At 39.8% G+C, this 14,069-nt stretch overlaps 1 protein-coding gene across 13 annotated transcripts in view; it reads left to right on the top strand.

The window, feature by feature from the left end:
• Positions 1–14,069, top strand: part of MAST4 (microtubule associated serine/threonine kinase family member 4) — a 545,650-nt gene that overhangs the window by 516,457 nt on the left and 15,124 nt on the right. For 10 of the 13 annotated variants that reach the window (XM_088796536.1, XM_088796537.1, XM_088796534.1 and 7 more), the window contains 7 exons: positions 1,403–1,525; positions 1,728–1,840; positions 3,668–3,795; positions 4,697–4,932; positions 8,937–9,137; positions 11,583–11,812; positions 12,381–12,503. In XM_088796536.1, the coding sequence (XP_088652662.1) occupies positions 1,403–1,525; positions 1,728–1,840; positions 3,668–3,795; positions 4,697–4,932; positions 8,937–9,137; positions 11,583–11,812; positions 12,381–12,503 (1,154 nt within the window). The remainder of the gene's footprint in view (positions 1–1,402; positions 1,526–1,727; positions 1,841–3,667; positions 3,796–4,696; positions 4,933–8,936; positions 9,138–11,582; positions 11,813–12,380; positions 12,504–14,069) is intronic. The other 3 variants (XM_088796539.1, XM_088796538.1, XM_088796547.1) reach the window with 1 other exon arrangement.

Raw genomic sequence — 14,069 nt, forward strand, 5'->3', positions numbered from 1 at the left:
CTTTCAATGATGTAATTAAAGGAAACACAATGCCTCTAGTATCCAGTTCAATCCTTGTCAAAAATCAGCCCTTGCATGACAGCTGCTAATGGTATCGCTGTTCTCATCAACATCAGACTTCAGTATTGTGCTATGAACACGGAGAATGTCTGGATAAGATCCTGGATAAAGATTCTAATCAAATGCTTTGTAAAGAAGAATCCATTCTCTTAAGGGGGGTGATTTCCCCACTTTGTTCTTTTCTCTCCACTCCGTTGGTTTCAGAACACTAGTTTCTCCTGACTGGGTTTGGAGCTCCAACCTGCACCTTGTGCTAAAGGGGCCTGCTAGGGACAGAGCCACATTTGAACCACTCAGACAGCTCCCCACCCCAAGATCCAGCCCATTTTTCATTCAGCTTGCATTTCTCTTCCTATTCCTTTTGTGCCCCACTGAGGAAAGAATGCGAAACAAGGGTGACAACAGCATTAAAGAGGCATTTATACCCCATCTAGAAAGGCATCTCCTGGCAGGGAGACTGATTAGACCCTGGTATTAGTCTTGTGAGAAATCTCTCTTCCTCATATTTTTTTTCAAGGTTGATTCTTCCTTGTCTCCTTTATCAACAGTGTGTGTGTTTGTGGCAGGGCAGTGGCCTGATTCTCACGCTTTGATTTTATGACATGTGTACCGTCTTCTCTTTACATGGGGTATAGTGTAATATTTTGATGGGGCCTGCCCTTCAAAATAACTCTTTAAAATCATGAACTGAGTGAAACACATTTCACTGAATTGTGCTCTCGTACTGACTTGGCAAAAAGAGGCCTAAAACTTAGGAATTGTGATTGATGTTTGTCACATGCATTATAAGTCTGTCAAACAGGTTTGCCCATTTCTTAAAAATCTGTAATCCACAGAATCTAATTCTTACCTGTGTTAATGAGCAATCCAATAAAGTTGAATGGTAACCATTATGTACTATTTAGGAAAAATTCATCTTTATTAACCCAACCTTCAGGGAAAATATTGTGAACACATTTTGCTCCTTGTTAGAATTTCTTTGGATTTCTAATGAGCAAGTCTGCTGTGGGCCAATGTGTGTCCACATCCCCAGGTTCAGCGTAATGTGATTTTAAGTGGCCACATCATTAACCTTTGAAAAATGGAGGAAGCCCTGGAAAAATTAACAGTGAAAAACGTGCCATAGCAACTGCTCTTAGCAAAATCAAATCTGATAAGTAATGGGGGAAATTTTAGATGTTTTTGTTATAGAATGAAAAGGTAGGACTTCCATGACTTCTTTATTTCTCTGTTGATTGATTTTTTTTTTTTTGATTGTTCTTAAAAACAAATGTTTTACCTTTATTTGGAGGCTAGTTTAACACTTTCTCCTCTGATTTTCCCCTCCACTCTCCGCCCCCAGGTGGTGCATATGAAGTCAAACAGCATAGATTCTTCCGTTCTTTAGATTGGAACAGTTTGCTGAGACAGAAGGCAGAATTTATTCCCCAACTGGAATCTGAAGATGACACAAGTTATTTTGATAGTACGTGCATTATCTGACATAAAACATTGTTTGGCCTTTACTTTGTAGAAAATTATCTTTACTTTTCATTGAACCTTCCAGTCTAGAACCTATGAGTTCTTAAATGTACTGTGACTTTGAGACAGAAACTAATAATTAGAATATCTAAATTAAAAGCTGACATTTTGAGTAATTGGAACTGTTCCCAAACGTTTCTCTGTAGCTCGGTCAGAGAAATATCATCATATGGAGACTGAGGAAGAAGATGACACGAATGATGAAGATTTTAATGTGGAAATAAGGCAGTTTTCCTCGTGTTCACATAGGTTTTCAAAAGTAAGTGAAATATGGTGTGAATATACAGGGTGTCTCTGGCCAGATAGTTGGTACCTCTCAACAGCTGGAAGTGACTGTGAAAACAGCCTACAGTGTTTTGGACTTGCGATCTCCTGACTTACTATTCCTTCTTGTTGAGGAAAAGTGACCCCACTGTCTTGATAATCCAGAGTCCCTACCCCCTCTCAGGAGTATATTTCTCTGTTTTACTCTCCACAGATTGCTATCTTTTTTCTTGGAGGCACAGACTTGCCACTCATAGCCATATCTTTGGAGTACATTATAGCTATGTATATGCTGGCTGCCTTGTGTGCCCTGGTCTAGTTCAGTGCCAGGCTGTGGATGCACCCCCCGCCCCTATTTCTTTCATGTTGTAATGAAGAACGTTGAACTCAGTGTGTTCAGAGCCTTTTTCTAAGTACCACACAGATTACACTACGAAGGAGAAGGCTTAGTTCTTGACAAAACCTAAGACACTTGGGGATAGTTGATTGTGGAATGAGAAAGTCTGGTAACCAACAATACAAAATGATGTGAGTTAATTAAAGAGGCAGGAGGAAGCCATGCTAGAATTTTGGAAATGGTAGAAGATAATAAAGTTAATGTTTGAGAAAGATGTTTTTTTACTGAGAGTGGTTAGATGAAAACAGACAAACAGAACAAGGAAACCTGATAATTCTGAGACAGGGCAGCAGGGCTCTAGGAAAATAGAAATGGACCTAGAAGGCACCCTCTCTTCCTTTTGCTATTTTCAGTAGCTATATATTTTCTGTTGCCATTTTGCATGATACCCTTTAGCTCTTCTGTAGCATTTAGTGATTTTAGTGTTCTGTACCTTTTTCTAAATGACTGCCTAGAATGTATTTGCAAATTGGCCAGCACACGAAGGACATAGAGAGGTAGGGATTTCCCTGGAGGGTGTGCTGGCAGGTCTGTCCCAGGGCCGGGACAAAAGCTTTGATATCACTGAGTGCTGCCTGGCTTTCCTCAACTACCTGTTCTCTGGCCCATCAAAGCCAGCCCCTCAACTGTGTTTCCTTCCTGCTGTCTCTTGTTCCTTAACCACCTTCCTCCTAACCCCAGTAGATATAGGTGGTTGAAGGGCTGTTCCCATGAAAGCAGCAAAAGGCCGAGTTGGGCAGTAAGAAGTGCTTCCTGGGCTGGGCTGTAGCTCCCTATTTTACCTTTCAGCTTTCCTGTGGCACAGCAGAGATCTCAGCTTTGCCTAAGCTCTGATCCCCTTCAGAAATCCAAGTACCAACATATGAAGCTGCCTGTCTGTGTGTGTGATTTATAAGCCAAACACATACCTCTGACTCATAACCAAATATGTACCACACCCCTGCCCTTCCCCTCCCCCCCCACATCCTGAAACAGGTAATTTATTCTTCTCTTCTCACTCAATTCCAGTTCATTTTTCTTCTTCCATCCCGACTGGTAGCCAGTAAATCTTTATCTCTGTGATTTTCTTTTCCTGATTGACTTCATGGTTAAAAAGTAATCTGACGTGTGCATTGATCCCCAGGCCTAGAAACCCCAATGCATCTATGAGTTTTGTTTGCAGATACAAAAATCCATAACGAGATATGGTGAGAAGGTGATAAATTCATAGCTCCCCACTCCAAAAGAAAAAACAAATTATACATTGGCCATTCATCTCACAAGTAAACAGCATTGGAAAGTACCGCTGAATACACGTCCCGATTCAAACTTTAGTCATACTCTCAGGTTTTTCTCCCAAGATTTGGGTTTAGTTTTGTTTTTGTTTTTTTCCCTGACAAACTCTTTCAGGAAGATGTTAATAAGCACTGACTTCTTACCTTCCAGGTTTTCAGCAGTATAGATCGAATAACTCAGAATTCTGGAGAAGAGAAGGAAGACCCTGGGGACAAAACCAAAAACACAGCTTTGCCATCCACGGAACCATTAAGCTGGAGTTCAGAGTATTCTGAAATGTATGTGAAATGCCTGTTAAAAACTATCATAAGCAGTAGCTACTAGAGCAGTGGTTCGTAACCCTGAGTGTGCAGCAGAATCGCCTGCGGGGCCTGTAAAAACACAGGTAGCCGGGCCCAGCCTCAGAGTTTATGACCCAGTAGATCTGGGGTGGGGCTGAGAATGTGTATTTCTAACAGGTACCCAGGTAATGCTGATGCTGCTGGTCTGGGAACACACTTTATGAACCACTGCACTGAGTCTTGGTTAGGCTTATCTAAGGTCGATTTATACCTGGTTTCTTCCAAAATTCTTCCTGAACACAGTTGCCTAGTATGCATATATGTATGTATGTATGTATACAGGACTTTGTTTTTGTTTTTATTAGTTTCAGGTGTACAAAACAACATAATGACTAGACATTTACACCCCTCACAAGTGATAACCCCAGCAAGCCTACTACCCATCTGATATTGTACATAGCTATTACAATACCATTGACTATATTCCCTATGCTGTACTTTATATACCGTGACTGTATGTGTATATGTTAATATTTTATATTAGTTTCAGGTATATAGTGCATTGGTTAGCCCTTTATATAATCTATGAAGTGATTCCCTGTGATGAGTCCAGTACCCATCTGATACCCTAAATAGTCTTTACAACATTATTGATTATATCCCATATGAGCTCACTCATATGTGGAATCCAAAGAACAGAATAAATGAGCAAACATAGCAGAAAGAGACTCATAGACACAGAGAACAAACTGATGGTTGCTAGATGGGAGGGAGATTGAGGGATGGGTGAAAAAGCCGAAGGGACTAGGAAGTACAAATTGGTAGTCACAAAATAGGCACAGGGATGTGAAATACAGTACGGGGAATATAATCAATAATGTTTTTGTTTTTAATTAAGACAACAGTTATCCACATCCAACTCATCAGATACTGAAAGCAACAGACGTAAACTCAGTTCTGGCCTGCTCCCCAAACTGGCTATTTCAACAGAAGTAGAACAAGATGCAGCTGCTCCCTGCCCCGGAGACCTCCACGAGGAGCCAGAGAAGCCAGCCCTTCCTGCTGCAGAGTGCACTCAGGAGGAGCCCGAGGTCACCACCCCGGCCAGCACCATCAGCAGCTCCACCCTGTCAGGTAAGCACCTGGGCGTGGGGCGTGCCATCCAAACATCCCCACATTGAGAAGTGACTGCCAGTGCTGAGTCCTGGACGGGCCTAGCCAGGTCGGGGTGATGGTGACCTGTGCTACTACACTCCCTCCATGGCCCCACTTCTTGGGCTTGTGGGATGAGCTCCGAAGAACTAAGATCAGATGCCTCAGGCCCATCCTGAGTTCAGAGCCACATAGCAAACCATTCTTGCTTCAGCTTGACCTGACAGCCAGGCTTGGTCTTCACAGTTGGGTGTCGGTGGGGTCCTGTGGTGACAGTCAGAGCACACTAAGGGAGCGTGTACTCTGGTGGTGAGGCAAAGGCATGTCTCGTGGGGTTGCATGTAACTCAAAGTTAGGAGTAAGGGGCAATATCAAATAGTCAAATGGTCAAAATTGTCCTCAAAACTGTTTTAAATCACCCATAAGGTACAGCAAAAAGCCACTTTTCCCTCTTGTGTTGAAATGGGTGTTTGAAATGGAGCTGGTTTTTATTAAGGGGCCATGATGTACCAAATGACTTCTCTCTCCACACCAAACTCCCGGTGAACACAGAAAGATGCTTACACTGTGAGATTCACGAATAACTTCTGTGCACCTGGGACTCAGAGGGGAGAGGGGAGTCGGAAATACCAACACAATCCAAGTTGGTATTTTATGTGCATATAAAACCACTCCACTGTAGACAAAAGTTGCCTTCCCAGTCTGTGGGCAACTGGAGTAAGAAACTCTTGAAAGACATCTTTGTTTGGGAGACAGTCAAATGGTTTGGGCCTTTTCTGTGGAAATACTTTATAACGCCACTTGTATGTGAAGTAACCTTCCTGAAAACAGGAATAGTGTTTTCACAGGTTTTTTGAATACTTAGTGTATCATAGATACTTGTTGGCCCTTAATAATAGATGTGACCTCATTTGAAAATCAAACTTGGCTTCCTTAGAGCAAGCCCTTAAAGTGCATTTAAAATATTATTTGGTTTATAAGAGTTTTATGCATAGCGTATCCTTCTACAGAGCAAAGCACATTTATGCTTTTTTTAAAAGAAAATAAAACATGGATATGGCTTTGGGTTGCTATAATAAATGTTTTCATTAAACAATATTCATTATATTATATTGATAACCATGAATGATTCCAAGAATTTTCATGAACATTTTTTAAACTAATTGAATATTCATAATGTAAATTTTTTTTTTAATCATTTCAGAAAAACAAATTTAACAGGCTGGGTTTATTTTAGCCTCATTAAAACATTTCGTTCTGTGGAGGAGCTTCATATGTACTTATAGTTTATCATGGGGAAAAATAATGTTGTTGTTTTCTTTCTTTTCTCTCTTTACCTCAGCACTGTTTCCATCAGGATAATTCCGCTCATCTTAACTTTATAAAGCCAAGAGAATAGCAGTGTAAAAGTAGTGTAAAAACAACCTAGGAATCTAGAATCCCTGACCATTTTTAATTGAGCTTGGTAATCAAATCAAATGTAAATATCTCAGTATTTTATATTTACAGTTACTAAGGTCTCTATCTGTTTCTTAGTGTATTTTCTTACTCTGAGTAGAATATATTTACCTCCATTTAAAATTTCTTAATATGGTGAATTGTTGATGATCTCTTAGTCTTTACAACCCACCAACTATCAGAAAGGTGGGAGGTAAAGGGAGGAGAATGGTGTCTAAGCATTTGATAGATTACTTTCATAATTAAAAAAAAATCTGCCTAGGTCTTGCCATGCATTTTGATTAATAGATTCAAACCACCCTCTCTCTGCCTCCCCCCATACATTCACTAAAAATAATCAAAGACGTTGGGGGCTGTACAGAATAGCGAGATGAGCTGATTTGCTCATAGCCAAGGGTAATTAGGAAATCTGAAAACCGTGACTGTAGTAAAATTAAATTTGTTGATTTTCATATTGCTCTGCCATCAAAAGGAAAGAACCCTTGACATTTCTAGAACATTAAGATGACATTATCCACTATTGGCAGAAAAGAAACACAGGCTTATGTATAGTGCTATGAAATGAGATGGTGGAGGCAAAAGAGAGAGATGGTAAAAGAGAACACTATATATTCACCCTCTGGCATTTAGGGACGTACAGCTATAGAACCGTTTCTCTTTTTTCATGATTACATTGTATTTGAATCAGGGGAAAGTAAGTGTTGAACTCTTAGGTGTAGTGCTCAAATGCATTCAAACAAATTATTCACTGTAAAGAGATTCAGCTTTTCATTTATGCTTGTCAATGATATTATCCAAACCAAATTAGAGTGGAGAAGGGAGTGTTTAACTTATCAAAAAGTAAGCTTAAGGGTTTTGAGATGAGATTTTTGATTTGTGAAGCAGTTTTTATCAGTCCTTCACCAGTTGATTTCTTTATTTAGAGGGAAAGGAATAGATGCACTGTTAAGTAAAATTCAGTTGGGCATATAGGAGTAGAAAGATTGTAGACATTTGCCTTATGGTTGTCTTCCTTTGTAGGTCAGATGGCTGTCAAATGGAAGTCCGTGAATCTTCCTGTACAGACAGCACAGTAGATGGTCATGAACTGTGCTGTGCCCAAACCCACTCTCCCGTCGCCAGCTTCCTCTAGCTTTGACCCTATACAGTCTGTGCCACCTTCCAGGAACTAGGGCCAAACTTCAACTGTGCAGTCTAGTGCTGCATATGTTACTTAAGTCTAGTTAAGCTTAACTTGTTCCTAGGGGAAGAATGTCATGTGGTCAGCACTTTAAAGTGTCGCGGCTGGTCTTTCAAAGGATCATTTATTTTCTGTGTGGTTTTAAATTCTCTATGTGGATTGTATATCTTAAGGTGATAATAGTGCTGATGATTTTTAAAGTACACAATTAGAGCATTTATAAGTAAAAATGAAATAAGTATTTTTTTTCCTGAAAACACAAAGATTTGTTATTAATGATTTAAACAAGAAAGAAAGAAAGAAATCTGATAGCCCATGAAAGAAAGCATAGGAGGAAACACAAGGGGTGATCATTCAACTTTTTTCTCTGGGAGACTCAAAATGTCAGTTTGCTCAAGAACTTTTTTTACTCTTGGCCTGTGCACCCGACTGACATCAGTGATTTTCCATTTCTTCATCCTCCTACATATGTGGTTATATTCTCTTATGATCCTATACTGAAGGAAGTCCTAATTTTTTAACTGCAAAAAAAAATAAATCTTCAGTTTATGTTAAAGGTTAATGAAATTGAAAATAAAGAAGGCATGGCTGGCTTAAAAGGGAAGGGATCTCCCTGCTGGTCCAGTAACTTCGGGGCAGATCAGCATATGACACTGTCTAGATTAAAAGCCAGGAAGATGCAGGGAGCCATCGAGTAATATAGCCAGTAATATCCTTTGTCTTTTCCCATGAAATCTACAAGGAGCTTAGAGTAAAAAGTGTGAGAAGTCAAAGGAGACCCTTTAGACACTTTTCTATAAGTTGTGTATCTGAGCCTAGTTGTCCTGTGTGTCCTGGGAAGATGGTAGGAGATGACACAAGCCTAAGTCTACATGAAGTGATTAAATGATGTCCACATATCAAAAACCATTATTAACAGCATTGCTAACAATGATCATTGTTATCAGAGGACGATATACAATAGGTGGTCCTGGTGTTCATAAGGTGTTGTTTGGTTCATAGCATGGCCTTCCATGGTGGGGTAGGGGGGAGAGTTGTGTCTATTAGGCTGTAAAATATAGATTCTAGAAAATAATTATTCTAGTTAAATGGAGTCATTGATTAAGAATCAGCCGACTTGTATATGACTAGAATGAAACCTGAATTAACATCTCTTTCATCTTTACCTCTTCCATTTTACCTTTCTCAAACCAGTCATGTGTTGTTAATGTTTGTCTGACACCATATGGACTCATGAGCCATGTGGGAGTATGTTTCCCAGCGTCTGTCCTTCCTTCTCTCTTGCCCTCTCCCCACCTCTCCTCTCCCCAATTTTCTTGAACATGTTTATCCCTTCTTCTTTGTACAGTTGGCAGTTTTTCAGAGCACTTGGATCAGATAAACGGACGAAGCGAGTGTGTGGACAGTACAGATAATTCCTCAAAGCCATCCAGTGAATCCGCTTCTCACATGGCTCGGCAGCGCTTAGAAAGCACAGAAAAAAAGAAAATCTCGGGGAAAGTCACAAAGTCCCTTTCTGCCAGTGCTCTGTCCCTCATGATCCCAGGAGGTAGAGAGACATCTACTCGCATGAAATTGTTTGATTTGTGCATGTGGCCCCCTCCCCTGCCTCTGGTTTGGAATGCTGATTGAGATGCAAGGTTGTTTGAAGCAGCAACTGCACCCAGCCCAGCTCTCTAGAGCTCTCCCTGCAGAACCTCTGGAGTTCCCAGAGAGCTTGTGTGCTTTATTTCTTCTCACTTCTCTCTGCATCAGGGAATGAAGTAGGCTTCCTTCCCACAAAGCCTTATTGCTTTTATTTGTTTCCCTTTCTTTTCTCTCCCCTCTCCCAAGTCAAGTGACAAATTTCCCTGTTCTGAATAATTTTTCTTCCCTAGACTATGCACCATTTATGTTCTTTACAGAGCAGTTTGCAGCATCTATGTTGGAAAGCTAAGTGTAGTTTTTCTCATCTAATTAATGAGGAAATAGGCATAGTGAAGTAAGGTGTTTTTTTTATTTCTGTGGATGCAGAGAGTCACAGACAGCACTAAAATGAAAAGTTTTCCCAGCCCTGTCTGTGGAGCTATGCTTCCTCCTCCTGGTGGTCACATCAGGTTCTGCCCTGTGTTAGAAACTGGGCTTAATTATGGTTTTGTTGAATTGCGGTATTTTTCTACAACCTGGTTTTGCCTTTAGTAATCACTAAGTCTGTAATAATTCCATTGGCAGATATGAAATATGCACCCTAGTAGTTGTGACTTCTCACTCAAATGACAGCAAGGGAGTAGAAGTGGCAATTGAATTGTATTACAGATGGCTTGCATTTGGAAGAATACAGACCATGTATACAAAGAAATTGTTTAGAAATTTCAAATTTGTGCAGAAAGAAGCTGGATATAAACAAATGCTCATTTGGGGATAGTTCTCACCTACCATATTCTATTCTCTGGGAGGGGTCCCATTTAGCAACATAAAATAAACACCTATCCCCCCAGTTTGAATTCCTATTCAAACCCAAAGGCAACACCCCCAGTGCAGCTGCAGTTGAAAAGGTGAGTATGATGTGGGTCAGCCACTTTTGAAAGCCAATGAGAAAGCCTACGTCTTGGTCAAGTAGAGCCAGTATTCAATTTGAGGCGATAAGGGAACTCATGATGAGGTCAAGGACCCAGGACCTGGCTTTTCAGCAGTTTGGGCCCAGGTGTCCACTCTGTCCTCTTCTTGCTGGCATGTTTTGAAGTCCCTGCCCACCAGTGTCTGGCTTTTCACCTGGCCACTTGATTAGATAGCAGGTAGTCAGAAAAGAGCACCAACATGCCCCCTAAAGTCAGAGAGTGAAGGAGCATCGATAGTGATACATTTAGCTCATTGTTCTACTTTGGACAGACATCAGAATTGGAACGAATGATGGTGGATATTCTCCGCTTACTGTGGCTGCGGTGCTACTCACCACACCGGTGAGTCTTCAGTAGCACTGGCTCCAACTGAGCTGACATTTAAACCTCAGTATCCTTTGCAGATTATTCTTTTTCTCTAACACACACACACACGCACACACACACACACACACACTTTGCATAACTAGTTAAAATCTGTTTAGAGTCACATAGCTGCAACAGTGATATGAACTATAAATAAAAAATGTTTGCTTATAAAACAAGGAAAACAAAGTAGAATTGGTGTTTTGGAATATGAACTGAATTTCTCTTAAAATTTCTATATTTCACCTGCATCATCCTCTCAGAAACTTTATTAGAAATACAAGTAATATATGAAGAGAATCAGTTGAAACCACAGTAATAAGGAGTGATTTTTTTTCTTTTTTTATAAAGAAGTTGCCCTTTCAGTGCTTTCTTGACCAAAAATGTTCAATCAGTAGTATTAGATTGGTGCAAAAGTAATTGTGGTTTAAAAGGTTAAAAATAATTGCAAAAACCACAATTACTTTTGCACCAACCTAATAATATTATTACATTCAATAATAATATAAAAAAGACCCTGGTAAAGTGAACATTTCTTTCTTGGCCGTGGGTACTTGAAAAGGACCGTGTTAAAGTTGCTTAGGGCAAGATTTGGAGCCTGAGAATCTTACTCTAGTCCAGACAAGACAGTCTTTTCTGTGTGAAGGTGGACTTCAAATGTGTGTATCCGTGATGTGTTTCTTTAATTAAAATAAAATACATTAAATAAAAATGTCACAGCCAGATAGTAGCTAAGGTTTATGTGTGTTTTAATTAGCATAGAGAACTAAGAAATTATAACTTTAGAGTATTCATTAAAAAATTAGTTAAAATAGAGACACTTTTGAAGTTTCCTTGACAGGTTTTGAAATCCATGCTAGTTACCAACAAATTTTTTTTTTTTGTTATTTCTTCTTTATTTTTCTATTGGAAATGAATGAATTGGTTTTGCAACCATGCTCCCAGCCTCAGCCGGTAGATGTGGTAAAGGCTGGCTGCATTCCTGTCTGTGTGACTAGGATCAGCTTTGATGACTGGCTTCTCTTTTACAGATATGTTTGCTGTTTCTCCCCTGGGAAGTCCAATGTCTCCCCATTCCCTGTCCTCGGACCCTTCTTCTTCACGAGATTCCTCTCCTAGCCGAGATTCTTCAGCAGCCTCTGCCAGCCCACATCAGCCCATTGTCATCCATAGTTCAGGGAAGAACTATGGTTTCACCATCCGAGCCATCAGAGTGTATGTGGGCGACAGTGACATCTATACAGTCCACCATATTGTTTGGGTAAGACCAACAGCCTCTCGTGCCTTGTTATCTTTCATTCCCAGCCAAACGGGGGAATGGATGCATTGGCCAATGCACAGTTAACAACAAATGTTTTTTCTGTTAAGCTGGCATTTGGGACCTATTGCATTTTCCTTTAGTGTTCTTTCCCTTTACCTATGTGATGGAATTGAATTTAGCAAACAGTAATTCTTTCTCATAGTTCTGTCCAGTTTTCATATTTGATTGTCCACTCTTTGTACCAAACTGTTAGAAATAGTCAAAGCCAGTCCTATTTCCATCCTTCTTTTATTTTTTCTTAGCTTTCCCCCCGCCGGCCTTCTGTTTCTTTAAAAAAAAAAAAAAAAAAGCTACCTTCTCAAATTACCTGAATTTTTTAAAGGAACCATAGGAATTATCCTGCTTTAGGATGATGACGGAATAGAAATAGTAACTGTGCCTTTTTGACTTCCTCTTAGAAGCTTAAGGATCTTGCTAATTAACTCAGAGTATTCTGCCAGAAGAAACTATAGGCATTAGGGTTGTCATTTGTTTCCTTACAAGTGTATCCTCTCCTCTTGGACTTTAGAATGTAGAAGAAGGAAGTCCAGCATGCCAGGCAGGACTGAAGGCTGGGGATCTGATCACACACATCAATGGAGAACCGGTACATGGACTTGTCCACACGGAAGTAATAGAGCTCTTGCTAAAGGTATTGTCTTTTTTCTGTCATGGCCATACAGATGAGGCAGGTAGCCAGGAAGAACTAGGACCAAGAATTCTATACTTGAGTTCTAGAGTTCATCTCTGATGCACTGACAGTCTCATCACTGAGAAAAGTATTCGTTAGTCTCAGGTTTAATGTTAAAGACAAAGATAGGAATTCTCTGGTTTTATATTGTGGAAAACATGTCCAATGTCTGCACAAACACTTCCTACTTTTATTTCGCTTTTTATTCTAAATAACAAATGGTAAGGGTTCTCTTTGTTTTATGTACTTCACATAGGGAAATCTGTTTGGAAATCAAGTATTCCCAAAGGTGATTTTCTTCAGGAAGATTCAGGAGGTTTTCTTCTATTATAGTAGAAGACAAAGTGGTGTTAAACTGTGGGGTCTGATCTGAAAGTTTAGTCTGAGAGTTGGATTTCCTTTGAAATTGTGAATGTAAACACATATACTAGAAATTATATAAATAGGTGGTAATGGAAGAAGAGGTTCTAGCAGTCATTAACCCCACTCCCCTACCCTATACAAAGGATTTTGAATGGAGATGAATTTTTATTTAAAACATAAGCTGAATAAAGCCTAGAGAGTAGGAAGATCACAGAAAATATGAATAGGAGTGTTCAGAGAGAATCTACACTGATCCTTTCACTTCTGTTGAGTTATTTGTTTTGCCACCTGCTCACTCTAGAATTTAAAGTTATAGCTCTAACTATGATTCTAGTTAAAACAAATAAAGATGCATGTAAGTTTGATTTTTTTTTTTCCAGAAAAAAAAAAAAAAAGACTACTTTATCTGTGATCAGAAACGCAGTGTCTCTATTTGTAGGAAAATGGATTTTTGGATGACCTCTTTCTTCATGAGCACTGTTAAAAGGCGACCAGAATAGAGACGTGAGCCAAGGCTGCAGATAATCTGTGGCCTATTGAGAGACAAAGCATAGACACAGATATGTCATTTAAATAACGTGCATGCAGATAATTTCTAGAACACTGGCTCTGAGGCATGTACCATAGTAGACATTAGTAACACAGGAATTAAGGTATGGTCCTTGCCTTCAAAATGTATGGAAGATGCAGGAGATGTGTAAGCAGATAAAATACAACTTAATGAGTCAGGGTTGTAGCAGAGGGAGGCATTTTATACTTTTGTAGAAAATATTCTATGAGTGGGGAGAGAGATCACAGGGAAGTGACATTTAACTGGAACTTGATAGAAAATGAGGGATTTGGACAGTACTACAGGGAAGTGGGTGTGGGAAGCCTTCCAAAAGTAAGTTCAGTTAAGTGACTTTTCTCCTTTCTTCTCTGTCATTCCCCCAGCCAACATAGGTGTGTGCTTCAAAAGATTCTGGTCTGGCCTAGGTTCTGTGAGTAGTAATAGCATGTATGCTCAAAAATCCAGTGTCAAGTAGCAGATTGTAGGAGAGTTACTGCCATTGATTAATTCACAGCATTAATGAGATTTTGGTCTTGGGCTCAAGCCCCTTGGGGGTTGGGGGCTGCTTTGCTGTCATTTGTACCCAGAGGGTGTTCCGCTAACTAGCCAACTTC

This window comes from Rhinolophus sinicus, chromosome 3, assembly GCF_057876585.1.
Source record: "Rhinolophus sinicus isolate RSI-liver-muscle chromosome 3, RSI-T2T, whole genome shotgun sequence".
Taxonomy (NCBI): Eukaryota; Metazoa; Chordata; class Mammalia; order Chiroptera; family Rhinolophidae; genus Rhinolophus; species Rhinolophus sinicus.